Source organism: Gymnogyps californianus, chromosome 8, assembly GCF_018139145.2.
Source record: "Gymnogyps californianus isolate 813 chromosome 8, ASM1813914v2, whole genome shotgun sequence".
NCBI lineage: Eukaryota > Metazoa > Chordata > Aves > Accipitriformes > Cathartidae > Gymnogyps > Gymnogyps californianus.
Genome location: NC_059478.1, coordinates 29,199,471 through 29,221,608, shown reverse-complemented (window position 1 = coordinate 29,221,608; position 22,138 = coordinate 29,199,471). Strand labels below are relative to the sequence as shown.

Sequence of the window (22,138 nt, the reverse complement as noted above, 5' to 3'; positions counted from 1 at the left end):
TTAAATTATCTTTACCTAAAAGAGTAAGTGCTTTTTTGCCTAGAGAGTAACCAGTCTGACCTATGTTGTTTGTGCATGCAGTCTAAGGACAGAAGTTTAGTAATGAAGCACCAGTAAACTCACATGAACCTGCGTTATTCTGCAGGGCAGATGCACGGAAAGTGCTATGTTAGTTTTTTGTGGATTATTTGTTTTAAAATAGGATACTAAATTGATGGGAATATCTTGGCCTTGATACCTTTTGCCTGCCCTTGTCTCTCATTCTGCCAGCAGAACATGAGATTCACTCAAAGTTGGGTTCCTGGATTAAGAAAACATGGTCCGTTTAACCTAAACCACTGGTTGCATTTATTTCATAAATGCTGGGTAAGGTAAATGTTTAATGTCCTGCAAACACAAAAAAAGCTGTATAAACAAGTTAAAACGTAACTCTTTTGTAATGCTTTCTATTTACAAAACAAGTTTCAAGGAGAAAAATGTTTCCTTAATCAGAGCTGTAACCTTAGGTGACAGGTGGATGAGTGTCATCACCATTTTATTAGTTTACTGGAAGGATCTTAGATCTGAGAATAAAATGTGTAGTTTAAAAGCAAGGAGCTTTTGGCAGAGCATGGATTAGAACTTGGAAATTTCCAGGAGCTGACCAGGACCTGTTTCACAAGCAGTAGAGGCAAATATCAAATAGTTCTACCTGTCAGTTATGAAAACAAAGAGCATCTAAAGCAAAATGTTCTCCTAGAAATGTAAGGGCAATTCATGTACCAGCAGAGTTCTGAGAATACTTTGCTGAACACTCATCTTATTACTGCAGATGAAAATTGTCCCTCTAATTGAATTTCTGTTGTTTTCTTTTGGCCCTGGGATTTCTTGTATGGCTATGAGTGGGCTGATATTTGTGTTGATGAGTCAGCTTCTGTTCCAGTTTTTTAATAACTCACTGAAGCATGACCTAGATTACCATAAATTTAAGCAAAAACCTGCTGTCTGCACACCATAAAAAAAGGAGTATTTTAAACATGTTGATCAAAGTTCATTGGTGGTCATTTATTTTAACATCCTAAAAAAGTCTTTCTGCGTTTAACATTTGTGAGTCAGATGCCTAAAGCCAAAAGCAAAATTGCAGTTGCATTTGCAATCCTTTCCAGTGGTGGTTTTCCAAAGCTTGCAAGAGGAGGCTGTCCCCTGCAGTACAGACAAGAGTCTAGAAGGTGAAAGAAACAGTGACAGAGGAGGAGAGGGAAAGTTTGTGTCATGTGCTGCACCCCATCCAGCAGAAGGGAGTTTTGAATACGTCTGTGTTTGATCTTGCAGTCTTTTCCATTAAATGCTCATGGTGAGCATCAGATTGTGCAAAAGACAAAAGAGCCATGGTTAGTGCCTTGAGCTGTTTACAGTTTACCTGAGACAGCTACAGTGCACTGGAGGACAGCTTGCTTTTGGTGTGGGTCATGTGTTTATTTAAAACTGGATATAAAATTGCATTGTGATATCTTCCACAATACTAATCTGCCTTGAAGCCAGCAGATTTGCCCCTAGGGGCTCTTCTTGTCTCTCAGACATGTCATGTCTGATAGTAAATGAGGACATGCCCAAAGCTCCATTACTTCCTAAGCCATTTGTGAGCACTGTGGACAACATGATCAACTTAACAGCAGTCTGGAGTCTCAAAATAGTAGGTAGGATAAGATCAAGAAAGTATAAAAGTAGCCTGAGGCCACGTTTGTTCCCTTCCAGTCCAAGATGTGCCAGTTGTGCCCTTCTCGCTGTTCAAGCTCCTTTCCCCTGTGTCATTAGTCAAAATATGGTCTTATTTGTGTTTAATGGCATAGGCCCTGCATTTGGGCAATGAGGTTCAATGCAGTTTTGCCCAATTCCGTGAGAAATTTTTTGTGGGCAGAGGTATGTATTACCATCATGTACGCTGTGCTGGGGAGGCATGCCTTCCTCACTCACTGGGCAGTAGGTGGAGTATGTGTCCCATCTGGACTTTTCGTGTTTAATGATAACTGACTTCTGATGCGAGATCAGAAGAGTCCTTGCGCTATCTTCCGTACAAGCATTGAACCCTTCTTACTGACTCCTCTGCCAGGTCTCAGGCTAATATTTACTCTTGTTCTTTTTTTATAGACGATTACAAATACTGTGCTGCTAAACTGTAGAAAAGTTTGACATGAGCCCACCATATGTTAAGTGCAATTTGTCAGGGGGTCAGGTGACAGCATGATTTCAGGGGAAGGCAGGAAAACTTTCAGATAGAACCAGTTTCTTTCAAATTATACTTTTTGATGTGGGAGGACATTTTTCCCAAAGCAGCTGAGCTGAAAAATATTTTTGATGTGTCAGTTTATAATAAATTGAATTCCAGTTTCCCACTAAGCATCTCTTTTTGAATTGCATTTTGGTCTCTTCTGCAAATTTTAAATGAAGGTTAAATCTAAAATTATTTCATGGGATACATTCAGATGCCCTGTCTACCAGTTTAATTAGTCAATTCTTCGTAAAAGCTGTTAGTAGTATCCATCCTCCTTGCTAAGCCTGCAGTAATGTGATCAGGGCACGGGACGTGAACGATGACCTTGCTTTGCTTTCATTATCAAGATCCCTAATTAAAAGAGGGCAGTTTAAAAATATCATTCAAGAGCTTTCGCTTCAGGAAACTAGATGGATTTTAGTCAGTGACAGCTGAAATAAATATGAACCAGTCTCAACGTTGTCTGATAATGGTTTGGAGCATTGTCCTTGTTTGTCCTGCATTCACCGTGGGAATCCCCACTGCTCCTGTGGGGAGTCCTGAATGACAGAGCTTTGGATGTCTTGGGACAAGGATCAAATCTATGACATACTGATGTAATATAATGTAGTGACAGTCTTGGGAATTAAGAGCTTGTGGGATGTTATGAGCAACTTGCACAGAAAGGTGAGAGTTACCGTATTGGATCGCATTTGTCTCTAAGAAGTGTCATTGCTCCCTGCTCTGCATTATACCTAATGCCCTTCAGAGTAACTTACATTTTGTGTGAGTTAATGTCATTTAAGTATTTTGGAGAAATTATGACCACTTACTGCCTTGACATCTGTTTTATATTGTAGCAGTATGCCTTGTAATAGACTTTGTTTGGAAGCTCCTTCCTGGTGTTCTGGGATTGCTCATATCACCTGTGGCATAATAGGTGTGGGAGATATTTATGGGTTATTTATGGTTAGAAGGTGTGTCCTAACAATTAAATATAATACACTCACTTAGTGACTGGCACCAGTGAGTGTAGTTTGTTTACAGATTTTCTGCTTAGGCTCAAGTAGTAGCTGCTTGTGATTTGGTTCTGAGATCCTCAGTTTGATCCCCAGTGAGGATTACATGGGGGTGTTGCCCAACTCATGACACCTCACTGAGATGATTAGGTTTGCTGGCTAATCTCCGTGGGCTCCCTATGGAGAAAGAGTAGGTGCTTGAAAAGGTGATTCATAATGTCTGACCTAGGCTTCTGTGCTGAATTGTTCCTTGGAGGAGTACCTCTGTCTCTACCAGCCTCAGGGGGAGCCTAGGGAGGCTGGCTGACTGAGTGTGGTATCTAAAACATGTTTCCTGGTGACACCCGTCATCGTCCTGCTTTCCTGGGGATCATCTTATAACAGAAGCAGTTTGCAAGAGTTTTTTTGAGGAGAAGCAGCTTTGTTGCAGCCTTTTCTACAAGCAAGCATTGTAATACTAATAACAACTACTTCTAGATTTCTTTTTTTCAGACTGTGTCTACTGATTATGTTGTTACTTTAATATAGGAAGTTTGGGATATTCAAGTGGCAGAGTGAAAAGTAAGCATTCTTTAATACCTGTACTGACAAAATAGGATTATGGACATACCAGAGTGAACTAGCTTGATCGGTGAGCTTCCCATACCTGTGTAACTACTCAGTTTAAGAATTTAGGCTCAAGTATGCCGGATTTGCAGCCCTCTTCTGATGAATGGGCAATGTTCTTAATCCAGTTACTTCACAGTTACTGCTTTCCAGGATGCAGTCCCACGTGGGGTGGGTGTGGGTTGCATTCCTTGTCCGTACAGATGATAACTTTGTGTTTGGCTGTATTAAAATACATTTTTGAGACTAAAATACATGAGATCAACTTGACAAATGATTAAATTATTCTATATGACTGATAAAATTTGCTTCTCTATCATTCTTAGTGCTGTTCACAAATGTGATCAGCATTCATTTTATATATATTTTTATATTATATGGAAGATATCAAACACTGTAAGGCATAGTACTGATGTCAGTAAAGGCTCAGTGAAATAACCAGCCTGAAGATTTTTCACTTCAAAAAAATGTACTTTGGAAATCTACTTTGGAATTTTTTTCTGCCAAAATTCGTTCCACAGAATGTTTTGTCTTACTTCTACCTTGCAGTGCTATAGTGCTACTTTTTTTTAAATCCAAATATTTGTGGTTTTCATCTGGGCAGTTTAAAGCAGCTGAATATATCATATTTTGTTACTTACCTGTATCAATCAAACTTCTGCTCTCAGCAGAAAATGAAGTTGGCTTTATTTTGCTGAGTGCTTGATTTCTATTAAGTCATTGATTTTCAGTAGTGATTTTACTATCTTTTAATTTCTTCTGAAGTGACATGCAAGTCAGTATTTTCATTATTTTGTCCAGGCTAGATGTTATACTAATTGACCTGCAAATATGTATGTTAATGGTACCTTTAACAGTAATTAATGTAATAAATTAAGATTTTTTTAAAAAACACAAAATAACTGTATTTATATGAAAACACTTAACCACACTAGTTAAGTGAAAAAGTACATGTATGATGAAAATTAGAATATGATTACAGACTTCAGGGTTTACACAGTAAGTGGTAAAGGTGAGGTAGCGTAACAGGCCTCTGTGGGCAACGACACACAAAAGATGAAAATCTGTGTTGAGATCATGCTCTGAGTGCTCTCTCTGATACCTTCCACAGTGGCTCTGATAGACATCCCTCAGGGTCCCTATTTATAGTGTAGCTGGTTTGAACGGATGTCCTTATAGTCACATACATCATGTTCCAGTAACTTTCCATTGCAGTCGTAGTGTAACTTTTAAACAGAATTTTCCCCAGCACACAGTGGACGTCTTACTGTGCATATTTACTAGTAGGCAGATCTCATGTTTAATGCATTTGCATATTTATATTCTTGCTGTTGATATCATGGAACCAGTCCTAGAATGGGCTGCTAAATGCTGTTGCCTCAGGAGCTTGAATCCTTAAAGTTGGTTGTCCGTCATGCTCTCATTGATTATGAATACAGCATTATATTTGATTGCTTTAGTTCTTCCCAAAGGGAGCAGAAATATTCTTCTTTTCATCGTATTTTTCCACTGGTGGTAGTGGGCCAACATCATTGCAAAGCTCCTTTTGTTCTTAGCATACTTAAAAACATCCTTTTGCCCTGTCACCTTTTGCCGTGCTAGTTGCAGATTTTATTTTTTTTCTTGATATCTTTAACTTGCTTATGCAGTGAATAACAACAAATATGGATACACTACACAATGGCGATATGTGTTATTTGCCTTGCATTTCAAAACTCTGTCTTTCTGTTTCTGGAATGCTGTTTAGCAGCACTTGGATGACAGTGATAAGTTGTCTTGCATTCTCTTATGTTAACCATGTAATACATCCCAAGTTGCTGCTCTGTCATCAGATGCTTTCCAGGCTAAGCAGTAACTCCATGAAAAACTGTTAGATAACTTCATATGTGTGTTTTTATCTTTGATTGCTATGTAAGCAATGTATGTCAGTGCATTTTGGGAATTTGGTGAGTGAGCAATCTGTAGATGACACTGCAGAAGTTAACAAAGTAGCAAAACACAGCTTTGGGTCTTTTCCAATACTTGTCCTCCTCACCTCTGTTTGCACAGGAGCATGGTCTGCTGCAGCTTCAAGAAGGAGCATCATCATACAGCTTTAGGTCGGTGCTGTGTACCATGCTGTTGCTTTGCTATCATACTTTCATGACCTTTGTGTTAGGTAAGATTGTTTATAATAACTCTTGGATTTGATTCGTTCTTGTGGGACACAGAGGGGAAAAAGATGATTCCATCACCTATTTGTTGGTGAATTGTTTGTTCATGATGAGATTAAATATAACTCATTTGTGGGTAATTTTACGATAGTGATCATAACTGAAGAGAGTGTCTTAATCTTCAAGATGGAGGTTTGTTTAACACATAAGAAGGGAGATGATGGGGATAGCAAAGGAAGTTGTGAGAACTAAATCTGTCTTCAGTAGTCAGGTGCATTATTTGGGAGGTTAAAATAATGGCTGTAAGTGATGACTTCCTGAATATTTTGTTTATGTTTATATGTCATCTCTGACTTTTTTGGGAGGTGATAGCTTCCCGCTGAGACATACTTCCCTGTTATCTCCTGCTAAAGCATTCTACAAAATGTGTTTGTCTGCGCGTAAGTGAGTTTTCAAGTCAGTAAGCACAATGTTGTTCAGGTCTTCCTGCTTGCTGGCTTAGTGCAACACCAACCTGTGTTTATGCCTTACTTATCAGGGAGAGGAACGTACATATTGGCCAGATGAGGATGGCTAATCAGTACTTTGCATTCCTGTTCTTTTTTTTTTCTTTTTTCTTTTCTTACTATTTTTATCACTTGCATTTTTATGCATTCTAGGGACAGGAAAAGGAAATGTTGAGGAGGCAGAAAGACTACTTAAGCCTTACTTGGCTCGCTATCCAAAGGTAAAATGAATCATAATTTAGTTTGGTATGATCGTTTGTTTTCTTGCCCAATGACAAAGATCTAGACTGGATGGTCAGCTTGAAAACTGTTATAGAACACTTGTATTTTTATTATTATTTATTACAGGGAGCCATATTCCTGTTTTTTGCAGGCAGGATAGAAACACTAAAGGGTAATATTGATGCGGTAAGTAATCCTTTTGCTCTTGGGAAAGTAAGTTTCGAAAGCTTTAGAAAAACTCCTCCAGGAACAATGCTTCCTTTTTGGCTAATGCTTCCTGTGGCTTTGGCTTATGTGTAATTTATAGTTTATGAATTACAAACAGGAATTTTGAAAACTATTTTGACTAGCTTGTTTGACCAGCTCGTTTTGCTACCCCTCTCAATTTCTGGTGATAATCTAGTCCGCCAGAATTAATGACACAGTTTTCTCATTGTCTTTCCTATCCTGAAGCAAGTTGTGCCTTTAATAACATCCCGTGGTAATCCTTTGCCTTCAGTCTGAGTGGAGAGTCATACAAGACTTGAAACAATTAGAGAGATGAAGAATGCACGTCCAAAATACTCTGAGACAGAGTATCAGCTGGTGTGCAGTGCAGTAGCTCCCGTGAAATCTTTGGAGCTGCAACAATAAATGTCAGCTAGGCATCTGTCCTCTGACTTTAGTTTCCTGATTTCCCTAGACACAAACATTCATTTTGCCTATGCTTAGAACTTAATGTAACTTCCAGAAACGGGGAGCTCTGTGGCAGGGGTAAACTTGCTAACACGAGGATGACTGTGGAGCCAAGAATCTCTTGTGTGAAGCCAACAGACGTAATTTTGGGGAATACTGGGCTGCTAATAACTTGGAAGTTGCAGGAGGCATGCCAGCAGATCATGGAGCCCCAGTGTCTATTACAGCACTGGTGTACGTGCATTTACACTTGATTAAGGCAGTGTTTGGAAATCTCTGTGTTCAGGCAGTTAATAGGTATGAAGAATGTTGCGAGGCTCAGCAATATTGGAAGCAGTTTCATCACATGTGTTACTGGGAGCTCATGTGGTGCTTCACCTACAAGCGCCAGTGGAAGATGGCTTTCTTCTATGCAGACCTGCTAAGCAAAGAAAACACTTGGTCAAAGGTAAGTTAAGTAGAACAGGAGGGCGGAAGGCCCTGTAGTATCTATTACTTTCAATCAGATTGAGTTGACTTTTTGTAGCTTTGAAGATGAGGTAAAACAAAACCTGGTCTGCTGTGGCTCTTATAGAACAATGTGAATTGCAGACATTCAAATCTGAACAGGTTGTGGGCAAACAGAAATCTTTTGGGCCTGACTTGTAGATGAAGAACAGGTTGTTAAAGATGTTCTGCTGTGTATTGACTGGTTGTGTCATCAACACATTGCAGTTAATGGCGCAAGTTGCCATTTCTTTCATTACATTATGGAAATAAGCTCTTTTGGTGATGAGTGAGGCTAGCCATGATGGTGCCTCTAGGACAATAAATATAATTAGAAGAGGCGCCTTGCCCTGTGTGTCTGAAAGGGAGAAGCTCTTCCATCCAGAACCCTGGTAGCTGTCCTTCCTTGTCTTCCCCTGAGCCCCAGGGAAATCTGTCAGAAGGGATTAAGTCTGGCCACGGGAGGGGCGCGTGGTTGATTGGAGGTTTGTTTCTTCCTAATGTGATCAGACTATGTGTGTTGGAAGGGTATCTCTGTCTGTTTTTTCTACTACACATTGTATGTATTGGCCAAGTGGAACCAAAACCAACATAAGGTCCAAGCAGCCAGGTGGGAGGAACTCTCTCAGTGCTCCCACGTGGGTGAACACTGCAGTATGGACTCCCTGTGCCCCTGGGGATTCCAGCAACGCATTCAGCCAGGTGCATTAGTCTGAATAGCTCCCACAGCCAGGGCTGCACCACCTGGCTTAAAAGCTTTAATATCCTGAAATGCTGTAGGATTATTATTAACGTGTGTCCTTTTAAACTGTGTGTAGGGTTTTATACTATGTTGCAGGGGCCTTAGAGAAGCAGAGAAGATGCTTCCTATTAATATGTAATCTACAGTACAAAGTGATAGTAGCAAGCTAGTAACTACATGAGCTAGGTGGTCTAGCTAAATGAAACTAATGTAACTAAATGAAAGGTGGTCACGTTTATGCACTGTTAGATTCCAATGTAAATAAATAATCACAAAATATTCCAGAAAACTCCTGAAACTTAAGGTTACTGTAGACTCCTTAAAGTAGTCATCAAGAACTTGCCAACTGTTATTCTCTGCTGTTGCAAGAGTTGTAATGTCATCTGCTGCTTTGCTTTCCTTATTTGCTGAATGTATGATTGCTCAGGAATCCCTATGAAATCAGTACTTTTCATAATCTGAAATCATGAAACCCTTCAAAAACTGTTTTCTAGAACCTAGTATTTGAGATATGCTACCAAGTTGTGATTGGACACATAGACTATATAGTATTATTTTTTCTCTGAGCATGACCTTTTCATAAGTTTTCTAGCATGTATTCCTGAGAGTAATAAAAATTCACTTTACACAAGCATGACATTTGTTCTTGGAATTTGGACATAAACTATAAGCTGATACAAAGTAAACAAAGACATACATCATAAAAAAATTTTCTGTACACCACTTTCTAAAATACTTATCTCCTGCTTAAAATTTTGTAAGATTATGTCTGTTTGTGAGCCAAAGCAGTAACTTCTTCCTCTTTGTTGCTGTTTTGTGCTTTATATCAATAATGGTGATGCTGTAAATTCATTTTTCTGTATAGATATTCTTGATTGCATTTGCAGGCTACTTATATTTACATGAAAGCTGCTTATCTCAGTATGTTTGGACCCAATGACTGCAGTCCTTTTGGAGACAGCGAAGTTGAATTATTTAGGTAAAATTTGCTAACTTCCAGTTATAACAGTTTCCTACCTTTTCACATCACAGTGTCGGGTGAAGAGAGGCAAAATTATTCATTGTGCAGTTTGGAAGATCTGCGCAAATAGCACTGGACTGGTGAGAAATTGCAGAATGAAACACTCTCTTAGACTAAAGTGGACCCTGAGTTCAGACAGCAGGTTTCTCCTGGCCTGGAAATACTTCAGGGATAGGATATTGGGTCTATCAGCCATACAGTAGCTGCTGCTGTTGCATGTAATATTCACATTCTTTTTCAGTTGTTTCCTTTAATCAAAATGGCATGTAAGATATGAAAGCCTTCAATGGATTGTGCTACAAGATGTGTGCCTCCTTAGTGGAGACATCAGTACAAGTTAATTCTTGGGTTTTGAGTCTGAGAGGAATATGAAATAGTTAAATGTGCAAGTGAATATATGCGTTATTAACACAGTGAGTTAACCTGATTGTAATGTTTAAGCTCAAAAATGCCTAAACCTTGCTGGGGCAAAGAAAATTGATTACTTTGTTTTTTACAGTTTTTCTATAAAATCTAAATATCACTTTTTTATGTGCTTACAATATATTGATACTTTTCAGGTTTTCCGTATCTTATATAATCATTACAAGCAGATTTCACTGGATTTGGGATCCATTATGAAGTGAATAGGTTTGGTCTTTGGGAGAATGGGAAGAACACTGACAAAAGCTAGCTTGCCTCTTTCTTAGTCTGTGAAGAGTGATGGGCCCTTTATAAGTTAGGCGCATCATCTAATTTATTCTTTGGGTGGGGAAGAGTCCCTCTTCCTCCTGCATGATTAAAGAGGAAGCCTAGAGATATACGTGCCCTGCATAAAGACAGCTTTTGTGAATATGTATTGCTCAGCTTCCCCAGAGGTAGCAGTAGCTCAGTGGGTAACAGCTTTTTAAAGTTCTCTTTGGTTTGATTTTTTTTTTTGTTAAGTTTGAATGTTTTTTTCCCAGAGGTTCACAGAGGAAAAATTCCTTACATTTTCCTTTAAACTTTCAGGATTGTTCCCAGTTTGAAACTGAAAATTGCAGGGAAATCTCTGCCTACAGAAAAGTTTGCAATTCGGAAAGCTCGACGATATCTTTCTTCAAACCCCATTCCTTTGCCTGTTCCACCTTTGGTAAGTTAGAGATATCCCCCCCCCAACATTTTTTTAATTTATGGAAATAAAACCGAGGTAATTAGAATAGTATCTTTCCGTGTTTCTAAGGTAAAACCTCTGCAGGAGACTGGAATGTTCCCAAAGCAAAGCCAAATGAATGCGAGGAATGCTGTAAAACTGGGGCATGCACCAGCCACAGGGAACTAAGCCAGTTGTTTGTGACACGTAAATGTGTTGCATGTGTAACTCATTATTCCAGCTATAGACTAGCATGCTCCTAACAGCTTTCTTTTGATTCCCTTTTGAGGAACTTTGCCCTAGGTCTCTTCTGTCATGTGTCATTTACTGAGCCTACTAAAAGAAGACTTTAAGGTACAAGTTACGGGGGGTGGGGGTGAAATCAAGGAAACAATGCAAGAATTGGGGACTGTATGTAAGCATCTATTTAATGTGCCCCTGAATGTTTGCAATTTGGTGCTCTCCAAAGCAACTCACGGGTGCCGGGATGAAACAACCAAATCCTTTAGCCACTCCAGAAAACCATTGCATACTGCTGATTTTTTTTTTTCTTTTTTTTCTTTTTTGGCCTGTAATGCTGGCCAGTTCCCTGTGGCCAGATGAGAACAGCTGCATAAGGCACCCATTGACTCGCTCATGGTGCACTTAGAAAAATCTGTCTGCAAAGAACACGTAAAAGAACATAAAAGGATTTTGAGTCCACAGGTTTGCCAAGTGCAGTGGTGCTAACATTTGCAGTGCTTTGAGCTGTTGTGTTTGAGAAACAGATGGATAATTAGTAAATACTCTTTAAGAAAATGCCTGAACAAGGAGAGCCTCTTGGAGACACCAGTGAGTAGTCATTTCTCAGCCCACCAGCTGGGTATGTGGCACAGTGCTTCTTGAAGAAATATAGTTGTTACAGCATAGCGGGGGTATTCGCTAGGGGCCACTTTCCACTAAATCTTAAGACTGAAATGAGAGAAATAATTAGGTTACTTTGATTTGCCTTTCAGGTTTCAGAGGTTTTAGAGAGTAAGAAACGTACACACCTGGGGTTTAGCTGGGCTATTCTAATGGGATTTTAGCAGAACAGGTTTCTGTACTACGAGCTCTCCTTGGAGTAGCCGGGCACTGCGTCCTTTGTTTCTGCTGCAGTTGCATTTCTGAGGCAGCAGATGCCGCAGCTGAACAGTTAAAAGCACTCTGAGGATGTGGAATTGGGTGCAGAATCTCATCTCTAGGATTTTTCTTTTCACTGTGAAGGGACTTGCTTGGACTCAAGCAAGTCTTAGCTCAGAGATTTAGCCTAGAATAAATGTAGTTTGAATACTTCTGTTTCAAAACCATGTTAACAAATCTGCACTAGATACAGTAAGTTCAGCACAAGTTTTCCAATTGATAGAGACCGGATGGTGAAAGCAACAGTGATTGGGGTTAACATGCTGTTTCATCTATTCTAGCCTGACAGCTTTTTGTACTATAGTTCCAGAACTCAGTTATTCTATACAGAAATTTTATTGAAAAGCTTTAAATTATCAAATACAGACTAGATCGTATAAATAAATAGAATAAAAAACTTATCATGAGGACCAGTCATAAGCCTATATAAATATTTCCATCTTTAACTTTGTGATTGCTAGTGGCAATGGGCGCATTTGGTCCGGTGATATACTCTAAGAGAGAACCCCAATAACAGATAGGAATTAAACCAATAGTTTTTAATAAAATTTACTCTAAGAACAGTTGAATAAGAAAAAAGTTACTTTCTGTGGGAACATCAAACAAACCTGAGGAATTTAAGGAGTTTACAGTTCGGCTCTAAAATTCTGTTGGTTTGCTTGAAGCTTGGCTTAAAGTTCAGGGGTTTTGGTTTTCTTTTTGTTGTCCTGAGATTTCATATTTTTTCTATGGAAGCAATACATTGTAGTTAGTTACTACTGCCCTGGCTAGGTTAGAACTGAAAAACAAGAGGAGACCTTAATCAAGGGACAGTTAGCCATGTGCCATGAATGTTTTAAGTCTGTCTGTTTTGTTGGTACTTGCCTTCATCTATAAGTGAGATTGTGTTTTCATTCTGTTCAAGCAATCCTCCTTGCATTGTGTGTAGTAAATGGCTCTTTAGTTGTCTTCCAGGGCTAATTTGTTGTGAAAACCAATGTAACAAGTTTTCCGTTGCAGTGGAAATACGTTTTCACAAACTGACTTTTTATTTAAGGAATCTGTAACTTTTTCATCATACATAAACTAAAGTATTTGATAACTGCATTTATCCAGTACTGTAATTAATGATGCTGTCATTTCTCCCTGACCCTAGGAAATGATGTATATCTGGAACGGCTACGCTGTAATTGGAAAATGTCCCAACTTAACAGAAGGCATGTTAGAGACTTTAATTGAAGCAGAAGAAGCATTGGCAAGAAGTTCAGGTAATCAGTGATATGGTTTAAGCAGGTATTTTACAGTGCAATAGCTAAAGATATTATCTGTGAATAGAGACACTCATTAGTAAAGTTAATCTGATCATAGGAGGAGCATAGATAATGAAACCATAAACTGTTTATGCAGATAGGAATAATCTTCCTTTTTAACATAGCAGTAACTTACAATAGTAGCAAGTGATTTTCCATCCACAGATGTGTATTAGGAATAGTTTATGACATGTATTAAAGGACTATTTATTTTGCTAGATCAAAATCAGCATATGCATTGACTTGATTACTTGGATCATGAAGCTTTGTCATCCTCAGATACTGTATTTCAGTTTTGAAGGATAAATAGAAGGAGACCAGTTGGTCTTCTGTTTCAAAAGTGCTGTTGATTTATGATGTGACCTTGGGCTGAACGGTATTTATGTGTCAACAGTATGCTATAGAAATCTGGGACATCAGGGATGGGCTTCCTTTGCACTATGAATGAGCATAAGATAGCATTGAACTGGAATGGGCTCTGCTACCACATCTTCTGTCAGTCTGTTAATTAGCCATCCATGAGAAGGTTGAGTGGATGTTTATTTCTTGCCAGTCTTTCCCAGCTCCTGTGGGAGTGCAACCAGTCTGCACAGCTTTTCTCACAAAGTTTTCCCTCACTAAATATTTGATCTTATTACTATATACTACCTTCCTGCAAAAGGATCAAGCCCCTGTTGACAAAGGAGTATGGGCTAAATCACTGCATTGCAGTCTTTTCTAGGACCTTGGTCTTCCCGTGCACATTGTGTTACACAAGATTCGAAGGAGTTGCTTGAAAGACTGGCTAAAGCTATCTCCTTTTTAATTAATTGAAAAAGAGAATGGCAAAATACTTTCAGTGAAGGTGACATCTTAGAAAAAGGCTTTTGATCCTTTCACCTTCTTTGTCACCCATTTTGTTACATTATTTTGAATAAGTGAATTATTTCTCTGTTACCTTTTTTTCTTAGTTGGTAAATCATGGATAAGGCTGGCTTTTTGCAGGGATTTGTAGAAGCTGATTCATGTTTATAAAACACTATGAGGACACGTAATCGAGAAGTGGGATATATTTTAAACACGCCAACAATTTGAAGTATTACCTGTTCCAAATAGTGACTTGCTGTTTCCAGGCGTCAGGCTTTCCTTGAGCTTTCCTGACAGTATTTGGGGCTAAACTATTGTATTTTCAAGTATTTTCTCTGTATTACTGTTAGATGCAAGAATCTAACACTATAAAATTATGAATCGGAGGATGTGCTCCTAGCAGTGTTATACCATATAAGATGTAAAAGGAAGTCTGTTAGTGGAAGTAACATCTAGAAATACAATTATGCATATCAGATTTGCACCTAGGATAGGTCCCTGAATGTTTGCTTGTACAATCCAAGGTAGTTTGTAGGGTATGTTATAAGTAGAGGAAATACATACATGTGAACGTGTTCTTGGGACAAATGTCCAGAAGAGACAAGTGATCTGCTTTTATTCTTATGAAATAGCTCTTCTGTGGCCCTGAGTCATCTCACTGTGCACATACTTAGTGTGTCAACTTTTGCCTTCTTCCCTGTTCCTTCTAAGTTAGTTTGCCGCATAGTCTTTGGGCATCTTCCCTGGGATTTGCTTTGGTGACACATGTATGTAGGGGCCTCTGTGGGACTTAGCAATAGAAGTGACTCCGATTGTAGGATCAAGGCATCCAACTGCATAGTCCAAAGGGAAGCAGCTGTTTCATGCAGTATGTGTCAGCATTTAATCAGCTGGAGTGATAGAGGAAGAACCAGGTAAGGTTTGGAGTAGTGAAAACAGAGTGACATTCAATAGCATGAGATGCAGTATCACACATTTTGCAGAAATTCTTTTTAGTTAGTATTTCATGAATTGCAAATGAGCAAACAAGCTGAAGATTTTGCTTGTAAACTTTCAGACTAAGCTGCCTATACAGAACAGCTATGAAAAAGCCAGATGTTTTCTTTGAAATGTATTATGCAAAAATTTTCTGATGGAGAAAGGGTGTTGATAGTAATGACTTTGAACTAGGCACTGGTAAGGCTGGTAAGACTCTGGGCACTCATAATTAGAAGTATAAACTCAAAAGAGGTGAAAAGAAGGTATGGTAAGAAGATGAGGGGATGTGAGGTGCAGGTAGCAAAGTTTGGCATATTTTTGTTTAGTCAAACAAAGGTGGAGAATTGATAAAACACTTGCATACAAATAGGTCATGTGACTAGAAGTCAAGGAAGGAGAAGAGCTATACATACTAAAGGGCAATAAAGGCATAAGGTTAAGAGATTATATATTGTGCCACAATATTTCCAAAGTGGACACCTTAAATTAGTTTTTAGGTGTCAGAACAATAAGATTGTGGAATAGCCTTTCAGTGGGAGTAGGGAGGGAAAGAACAGCCCAACAATTTTTAGACAAAGTTTGATCGATTTATGAAAAGGCTGATGCATTAAATGCATCAGTGGTGTTTGTCTCTGCATTAAATGAACTAAACTGACCAATTAGTTCCTTCTGTCCTGTGTTCCAGTAAATGGATTGTGCTCACACCTACCTGTGTAAAAGTTTCCCTATAGGTAGGAAAGTCTCTGCTGCTCTAGAGTTTTCTAAAATGTGCCATTTACTTCATCTTGCAGCTACAGAATTACTAGCAGATGACCAGTGCGTGATAAAACTGTTAAAGGGCTTATGCCTCAAGCATTTGGGCAAGATCTCAGAAGCAGAAGACCATTTTAATTACATCTATTTAAAGTAAGTTTTCATACCTGGCATATGGGAGAGCTCTTGAATTTCCCAGTAACTGTTCATTTCAAGTAAGAGGAGATGCAACCATGATATGAATAGAAGGGAGAGGACTGCAGTATCTTTAGTATTTATTTCAGTTGCATTGATATCAAGGAATTGTAATTTTAATTGCCAGTGTTGTTAGCCATGTATGGAAGAAGAATTGCAAATCTGCACTTTTTACTGAGATACTTTCTCCTTTTTGGGGGACTATGGCTGCATAAAATTTTTGAGATACCACTTCCCTTTTTTTGCCTCCTTCCTCTTACCAGTTATGAAGAAGCTGTACCCAAAAAGCCAAATGCAGTCTGCAGAGACAGGTGGCAGCATGATTATACTTGGAACTTCTATACATCATGCAGTGAATGGCATCTCTTTTTGTCAGTTCACATGGATAGAGCTCATAATATTGTCATCTTTTCTAATACTTCCCTGATCATAAAGGCAATAGTTTGTAATCCTGAGAAATAACATACTATATAGGATGGTTATGCAAAATACGCATTTAATAACCTGGAAGGTAGCTTTGGATAGAGAACCTGACAAGTGTCGTAATAGAGATTGATTGCTCCTTCTGATCTTAGCTAATCTATTTATTTGTGTTTGGAGCTGTTAAATGAGGGAAACAATATATCATTTCAAGATCTTGAGGCTGTTTCTTTTCCAACGCAGTGAGAAGAAGATAAAATATGACCACTATCTAATTCCAAATGCCTTGCTGGAGCTGGCGATACTGTATCTAGACCAGGATAGAAGAGAAGAAGCAATAAAACTACTGGAAAGAGCAAAGTAAGAAAGTGAAAAGCCTGTGCTGATGTCTGATGGGTCAGTATGGTATTTTACTGGTTAACGGGAAGCAGAAACATTTCATTAATATCATGGAAACTCGTTTCATTTTTTCAATGGAAGCACGCATGCCTTAGTTTTGGTTTGGAGCTTTCTAGTGGTAGACATTATCTGATCGTTCAGTCTGTGACTTACCCATCCATTCTGATAAGAGCAAAAAAAATTTTGAAGATGTTAATAGGAATGTCAAAGGCTTCCATAAGAAATAATCCATTTGTAACAAAATGTAATAATCTTTGTAGTCTATTTACTTATTCATAAAAGATGCGTTAAATTAAATCAAAGCTCTGTTATGGTTAAAATAGCATTACTCAGCTTGATGGCTAGCAGTGCTGTTTTCTTTCCTTGATGAAGCACATTTAAGATAATGCTTCAGGTTGCATTTAGTATCTTTGTATTGTTTCACCTGCATCTGAAAGGCAACTGAAACACCTGCTTTTACTATTTTGTGTGATTGATTTTTCTAGTGAAGTAGGTTTATCAGGAATAGTTGGACTTGATTATGTGGGTTCTTTATTATAAAATTAATGAAATACGGTTTTTGCCTCTGTCCAAGCCTTTACTTCTCTGCTGAGCCAGAATTTCTTGGGGGGGGGGGCGGGGGCGGGGAGGGAATCCAAACCAAACAACCCTCGCCCTCTTCAAGCATCCTGCAGCAGGGTAGTTCACCTCTCTGCCTGGATCCTGAATGAGTCCAGATGTCTGCATCTTTCCAAGTGCAGAGAGTCACGCCAGTCACTGCCGCAGGTGTGAGCAGCTACAAAACTGATGTCTGGCCCCGAGTTTCAGAGGTCAGATAGAGTTTTTGTGTTGAGCTTTTGTCCAAGTCAGTCCACGATGCAAGACAGAGTGATGAATCAGCCTACCGAAGATTATGCCAAAAGCCTGTCAACACACAAATTAAAATATTGCAATTCTTAATCTCCTATGCTTATGAGCCTGGTTCTCTGTAAACTCATGGAAAATATGAAGAAGAGCAAAAATTGCATTAGCAAAACGCAATGGAAAGTGTTTCAATTGGTTTCACATTCCTCAAAGCATGCCTCTCCTCCTGTCCTCATTTCCTTTGTTCAAATCTCTCTTAAGAGATCTAGAAATTAATGATTCAGAGCTTCTCATTCCATCTAGTACTTCCATTGCTTGCTGCTCAGCCATTGCACCTTTCCCCTGATGGCTCTGTGTGGCTCAGGTCGCAGGACCCCTCGAGGGAAGGTGTTTGGCTTAAAGAAGAGCACCAGCAGACAGCAGCTTTTAAAAATTTTGTTGTTACCCGGTGTACGAAAAGCTAATACTCAGACTTGCTATACTCAAAGAACTCATGGAAACTGTAATGATATGCAAAAAAAACACCACCACAAAACCCCGCCTTGTTTCAGTCAGTCATTAAAAAAAATGCAGTCTTTACATTTCCACCTGTAGCTGTTACACTGCATTAAAATGCTCAGGGTTTATAAGCTTTCAGCTAAAAATGCTGAATGTCTTCACAGCCACTAGAGGGAGAAAGCGTTGTCCGTGGTGGGTTTCAGGACTGCGGAATTGTGTTTGCAGTTGGCAGGAGTGCAGATGAGCACTTGGCTTGTGCATGACGCTTGATTTGCTTGACCTAAATCCACATACTGCTGCTGGCTTGAATGTTTCAACTCTGGGAGAAAGAGTGGAATGAGATGATAAACAGTTTTGGCTTGGTCATGCATGGAAATATTTCTATTTGTATGACTGTAAGCTACAAGCAAGAATATCAGCCTACTGATGAGAAATACAATATCTGCATGACAAAATCTACTTAATTTAAAGAAAAAACTCCAAAGAGTTTCAGATCAGCATACAGCAGAACCCGGTCACCTCCTTTTCTCAGTCAGCCTCTTGGGTGTTGCATACATAAAATTATAAGCTGGTGTAGGATGGGTGTGGAATTCCTTGTTTTCACAAAGAGACTGCCACTGCCATAGTGATAGATACCATGCTTCCATGCTTGATTTGAATTATGAATTTTGAACTGAAATGCTTTTAAGGTATACAGACTGTTTAATACTTAATGTTATGTTTCTGTAAAGATGACAAATACCTTCTGAAAGAAAATTAGCATAGTCTAATCCTCTTTGGTATCTGGATTCTGTATCCATCCTGCAGGAGCTGACATGTTAATTCCTGTTAAGTAGGATCTGCACTTTCTGTGTGGTCCTAGCGGCAAATTTTCTTTTTTTATATAAGCTTTTCCATGAAAATACAGATTCTTTTAATATTTCTGTAACTCTTCAGAGCATGACATAGCTACTGGAGACTATAGGCAGATGACACTGCTGAGTCAGCCGCTAGATGTTTGTGGGGGAAGTCCTACCAGTCTTTCCCTGGGCTGGTGAATTGCTCCTGGAAAGCTGATAAGGAGTCTCGTGTGTGCCCACTTTCTCCTTCCAAGCTTCTAGGGCAGCAAATTGTCTGGCCTTATTTCCTACACACAGTACACATCGTTGACAGCCATAGGATGGAGATGGGGTGTTTCCCTCTTCTGGTTCAGGACAGCTTCTCTCTCTCGCTCTCTCTCTTTTTTCCCCTCTCTTTTTTCCTCTCTTTCCCCCTCCCTTTTTTCCTCTCTCTTTGTGTCTCTCTCTCCATCTCTCTCTCCGTCTCTCTCCCCCCCCCCCTTGAAACGTGTCTGCTGAATTAAGATGAGTCTATCTTATTAAAATGATTAAAAAAAAAAATCCTGAAAATGTTTGTAATCAAATTTGTCAGTTATACTTTGAGAGGGGAAAAACAATCTAATTTCTGAATGTAAACTAAGTGGAAGTTATAGATATTTAATGTGGACTCAATATTTTGATTGAGTGGACCAGATTCAATTTCTTATTAAGCTATATTTTTCTGGTAATTGCCAGACAGTGGAACTACAAATAAAGAATGAAGAGCTGCATTGTTTGGCTAGGAACGCATGCCTTGTATTTCAGAGTAGGCAACAAAGGAGCTTGTGAAGAAAAGCTTTTTTGCTGTCTACAGTTGTTTTACTTAGAACAATAATATAAAGATAACTTGAAAATGTTTTAAAAATATATATTCATCAGAGTGGATCTGCTTTTGTTTTAGACAAAACTACAAGAATTACTCCATGGAAACAAGAACACATTTCAGAATTCAAGCTGCCCTGCACCAAGCCAAATCCACCCCAGAAAATGGAATGCACTCTGGAGCCTCGGCAGTGTTGTAACTTTTTCTTCTTTGATGTCCTGTTTGTTGCAAACTTTGGTGCAGAAAATTACTGACACTTTAGAATTATTTTTCCTTCTCTTTCAAGTCAGTGAGAAACCAAATCATGTAAAATTTTGAAGGTGATGCATAAAACATTAATCTAGTGTAATGACATGGCAAAAAACGTCTCAAACCAACCGTAACCCTGAAAAATATTGTTTTTCCAACAGTGGCTTTTTGAATACTTACATCTGTGTAATTCATTTTTCAATCGTGTGCCTTTTTCTTGCCTTCGCAACATTTACTAAGCAAGCTACATCATAAAGGGGAACAACTGGAAAAAACCAAACAACAAAACTTTAAAGATTCACTGATTTAACCTCAGTTAGCTATAAATGCTTGTTTGAATTCATCCTGCTAGCAGTTGAGGAGGAAGCATCACTTTTTCCAAGTACCTACTTAGTTGAAATGGTGTGAGAAAATCTCAGTGCACAAGAAACACAGCAGGGAGGAGCTCTGAATCCTGGGCATTTCCAGTTGCGCAAGGAAAGCTTCTCATTACCAGCTTTTACTAGTCACATTTTTGCTTCTATAAGAAATTTGCTGGTGAAAAAAAAATGGTCTCCCTTATGCAAGTATCTTGACTTTTTCTTTCATTTGGTTTTCATGCCAAGTCTGCTGCTTGTAGCGACTGAATGATTTACTGAGGATTTGGGGGGGGAAGGTGATGACAGTATAAAACTGCATCACTTCTTCGACAAGTTTAAAAATGGGAGGTCCTTAGGAAACAGTTTTTTCATCAGAACAAACATGATCTGAAGTTTATATCAAATTTAAAGAGTAAGTCCTTGAAGGTCACTTAAGAAACAGCAATATTGCACTGGCTGCACAGCAGTACAGGAGTTACTGTGACAGTCAGTTCCTTAAAACGATTGTTCTTAGATTTGCCTAACTTGAGCTGTCCATGTTTAAAGAGGTCATATAGCAATGTTTCCTGTGTTAAGAAGCTGGGGTCGGAGCAGGCTCCCTTGGCTCAGCGCTCTGCTTTTCCCAAAGGAGAGCCCTTTATCTTTTTGCTCTTTATTGATCTTTTGGGGGAGTTTCTGTGTAAAGGGCTTTGAGAACAGAGCAATGAGCTAGGTCTGCTTTCCAATGCTGTCTGCCATAGAATTGCTGCTTTTCTGCAAAACTGGTGAAGTCAGACGTAACACATATTTGACTTGTATTTACTGTTCTCCAGGCTAGCTCCATGTTTGTATGCCTGTGGGGTTTGGGGGCACACTTCTACCTCCCTTTTGAACGAGCTTCTTCCCCATGACCCATTCTGATATGTGGAGATGGGAGGTCTTCTGACAGCCCTTTTTCTCCAATGGAGATGTTTGTCAGGAAGATTCATATCTACGTACCTCACAGTGAATATTCTTTCTAAAGTGATTGTTCCCAGCAGAAGAGAAAATTGACGGTTTATAGCTCTGCTTTTACCTCCTCTAAGGAAATGACATTGTTTTATAATTGCAAATTAATATGCAAGGAGACAGAACCACCTTTTCCTCAACACGGAGAACTTGCATTGTCTTAAAAATAGACACCCTTTAGAAGTCTTCCCAAGTTAAAATCGTAGATGAAGAATGCATTTTTTTAAAGTGACTTTCTCAGATAAATTCAGTGCAGATAAATTTCTCAACTCATATGAAATTCAGTATAAACAGTTATGCTATTTACATATTGCACATCAAAACTTACGTGTAAAAATTCAGTCATTCTTTGTATAGAATAAAAAAGATTCTTGTTCTATTTCATGCATATAACGCCTCTTCTTCCAGTTATGTCCTTTTCAAATATTTTGGCAGTCTTAGCATCTTTTAAGCAAGCAACGCCATGAAAATTAGCATAAATTGTACTTTGCAGAAAGTGAACAATCCTTCTGACTGTAGATTCATCTCTCAAGGCCACTGAAACACTCTTTGAAATTTCACCCACAACCGAGTTTCGCCTGATCTTAGATATATTGCAGAAAGGACGTACTGTGCAATATGCAGCCAGCTTCCCTAATTCTTTGCAGCAATGAAAATCCTAAGATTTTCAGAGTCATCTTTGGTCGAGCACAAAGACCAGTCATATTGTG

General features: G+C 38.9%; 1 protein-coding gene across 1 annotated transcript in view; it reads left to right on the top strand.

The window, feature by feature from the left end:
* Positions 1–21,800, top strand: part of TTC39A (tetratricopeptide repeat domain 39A) — a 49,634-nt gene extending 27,834 nt beyond the window's left edge. Inside the window, exons 9-18 of the mRNA XM_050900641.1 lie at positions 5,905–6,013; positions 6,668–6,735; positions 6,863–6,922; positions 7,698–7,859; positions 9,527–9,618; positions 10,651–10,771; positions 13,068–13,179; positions 15,837–15,951; positions 16,657–16,773; positions 19,912–21,800. Coding sequence (XP_050756598.1) covers positions 5,905–6,013; positions 6,668–6,735; positions 6,863–6,922; positions 7,698–7,859; positions 9,527–9,618; positions 10,651–10,771; positions 13,068–13,179; positions 15,837–15,951; positions 16,657–16,773; positions 19,912–20,032 — 1,077 coding nt within the window. The 3' untranslated portion in view covers positions 20,033–21,800. The remainder of the gene's footprint in view (positions 1–5,904; positions 6,014–6,667; positions 6,736–6,862; positions 6,923–7,697; positions 7,860–9,526; positions 9,619–10,650; positions 10,772–13,067; positions 13,180–15,836; positions 15,952–16,656; positions 16,774–19,911) is intronic.
* Positions 21,801–22,138: the final 338 nt, after the last annotated feature.